The sequence below is a fragment of the Stegastes partitus genome, unplaced genomic scaffold (genome assembly GCF_000690725.1).
Source record: "Stegastes partitus isolate 25-593 unplaced genomic scaffold, Stegastes_partitus-1.0.2 Scaffold2047, whole genome shotgun sequence".
NCBI lineage: Eukaryota > Metazoa > Chordata > Actinopteri > Pomacentridae > Stegastes > Stegastes partitus.
Window position 1 is genome coordinate 37,381 of NW_007579778.1, and position 2,137 is coordinate 39,517.

The following is a 2,137-nucleotide window of genomic DNA, read 5'->3' on the forward strand; positions in this document are numbered from 1 at the left end:
GATATATGAGAATGAAAATAAATAAAGAAATTATTATTATTATTTTGCGTAGAAAAATGTAGTCGTTGTTGTCGGGGATGTTATCAGCTCAGAGCTATAAATGCATAAAAGTGTAACAGTGTTTAATTGTTTTGGTCACTCTCTGCTGACAGAATCTGCTTTATATGGCTGCACACTGTAAAATATTTACTGTAAATTTCAGGCAGAAAAAATAAACCATTAAACATACAGAAATAAACATGTGATGTCCTACTGGATGATGTAACTCTAGTTTATAGTTTACCACCAATTTAATGCTTTAAAACAAACACAATATGTTATCATTAGGACATTATGTTTTCATTTAAGACATAATTGGTTTATTTTACTCCATTTTGCATTCATTTGGGATTATTTTCTGCCCAGTGCAATGACAGCAAGCAACCCTCTGCTTTCTTTCTTTGTTTCTTATCAGCTGCGTGTTGACGAATTCGGACTAAACAGTTTACAGTGAAGACCCGGCATGAAAACACTTGGGGTCGTGGGTCATCCACTTTTAATTTCAGTAATTAAAACAGCTACCGAGCTGAAAAAACTTTCAGTAAAGTCTGAGGAGGGTCGATTACCTTCAGCGCTGCGTGTCTTCAGGGGATGTTTCTTACAGCAGTTCTCAGAGGAAGAGTGTTGAACGGCCAGCTGGAGCTCACTGATAAAGAACATTATTAACACACACACACATTGGAGCACACGCATGCACAGTAGGACACACACACAGCAGCAGCAGCATGGGAAATACCTCAGAAAGTCTTTGTTTTAAAAAAAAGAATTTAATTCCTAGTAAATTAGTTGTTGGTACCAATTTGAGGTAAAATAGATGTTATTCAATGAATATTTTTAAACTAACTGACTGTATAGATGCAGTACGTCGTTTATTCAGATTACAGCAGCTCAGCTAAACATGCAGACATTTTAGCATGTAGTTTAACAAATAGGGAGAATAAAGCTTCCAGTAAGACATAATATATTATAAGTACATTCAGATTACTTTAAAATATTAGAAAAAATCCCAACTGGTAAGATGTATATGTGACGTATCAGGTATCAAGTCCATCATGGATTATTACCAGCAGTGTCACTTAAATACAAGTCAGAGATACTTGTAGTTTATTTAAAGTATGTCCATATTCTGCTACTACAACAGCCCAGAGAGACAAATATCGTCATTACACTCCACTGCNTGAATTAGTCGCCTGAACTGAGAATTAAAGAGGAACATCTTCTCTCTGTAAATGACAAACAGCTCTTCACATAGTTCCACGTCAGATGCTGCTGTCCTTTAGCGGTGCGTATTCGTTCTCCCTCTGACTCTCTCCGGCCGTGAAGCTCTCCTCTGTGGTTCTCTTCGCCTCTCTGGAGAGCCTCTCGAACTTCCTCAGGAAAATGATGAGCGCCACCAGCAGAGCCGCCTGCACCACCACGAACACGAACAGACAGATCTGCGAGGCCAGAGCCAGGTCGCAGTACCAGTAGTGGCAGGACTCCAGGACCTCCTCCTCGGTTAAATACACCACCAGCCGCCCTCTGAGGCCGGGAGGGGAGCTGCAGTTCACGCCCAGGTGTGACGCGAGGCCGGCGGGTTGACGCAGCAGCCAGGCTCGCAGGTAGAGGACGCTGCAGTCGCACGCCCAGGGGTTACCGTGGAGGGAGATGGAGCGCAGGGAGCTCAGCCCGTCCAGGAGGCCGTTGGGGAGGGTGGACAGCCGGTTGTTGTGGAGACGGAGCTCAGTGGTCCCAGCAGGGAAACTGGTGGGCAGCGAGGAGGAGGTGAGAGACCTGCTGCTACAGTTCACCTGAGCGCCATGACAGGAGCACAGGTGAGGGCACGCCAATGACCTTTGACCTCCAGACAAGAGGAGCAGACAGAGGAGCAGAAGCTCCTTCATGGCTGCCAAGAGAAGAGAGGAAACATCTTTGAATTATAAAACTGCTCTATTGATCTGTTCTTTGAAGACACCATTTGTCTCTTGACCTGATGCTGTTGATTTAAGGCTGAGTAGTTAAAGACGGCAAAACAACAGTCGAGTAGTTAGAGTAAGTGCAGACACACTGAGCAGCAGTTTTATTCCTGATCTGCTGCTCACTGCCATCCCGCTCGTCT

General features: G+C 44.0%; 1 protein-coding gene across 1 annotated transcript; it reads right to left on the minus strand.

Annotated features, from left to right (window-relative positions):
- Positions 1–1,221: 1,221 nt before the first annotated feature.
- gp1bb (glycoprotein Ib platelet subunit beta) lies at positions 1,222–1,922 on the minus strand. The gene has a single exon (XM_008303655.1). It carries the CDS (start codon positions 1,920–1,922, stop codon positions 1,299–1,301), a length of 624 nt encoding a protein of 207 aa, XP_008301877.1. The 3' UTR covers positions 1,222–1,298.
- Positions 1,923–2,137: the final 215 nt, after the last annotated feature.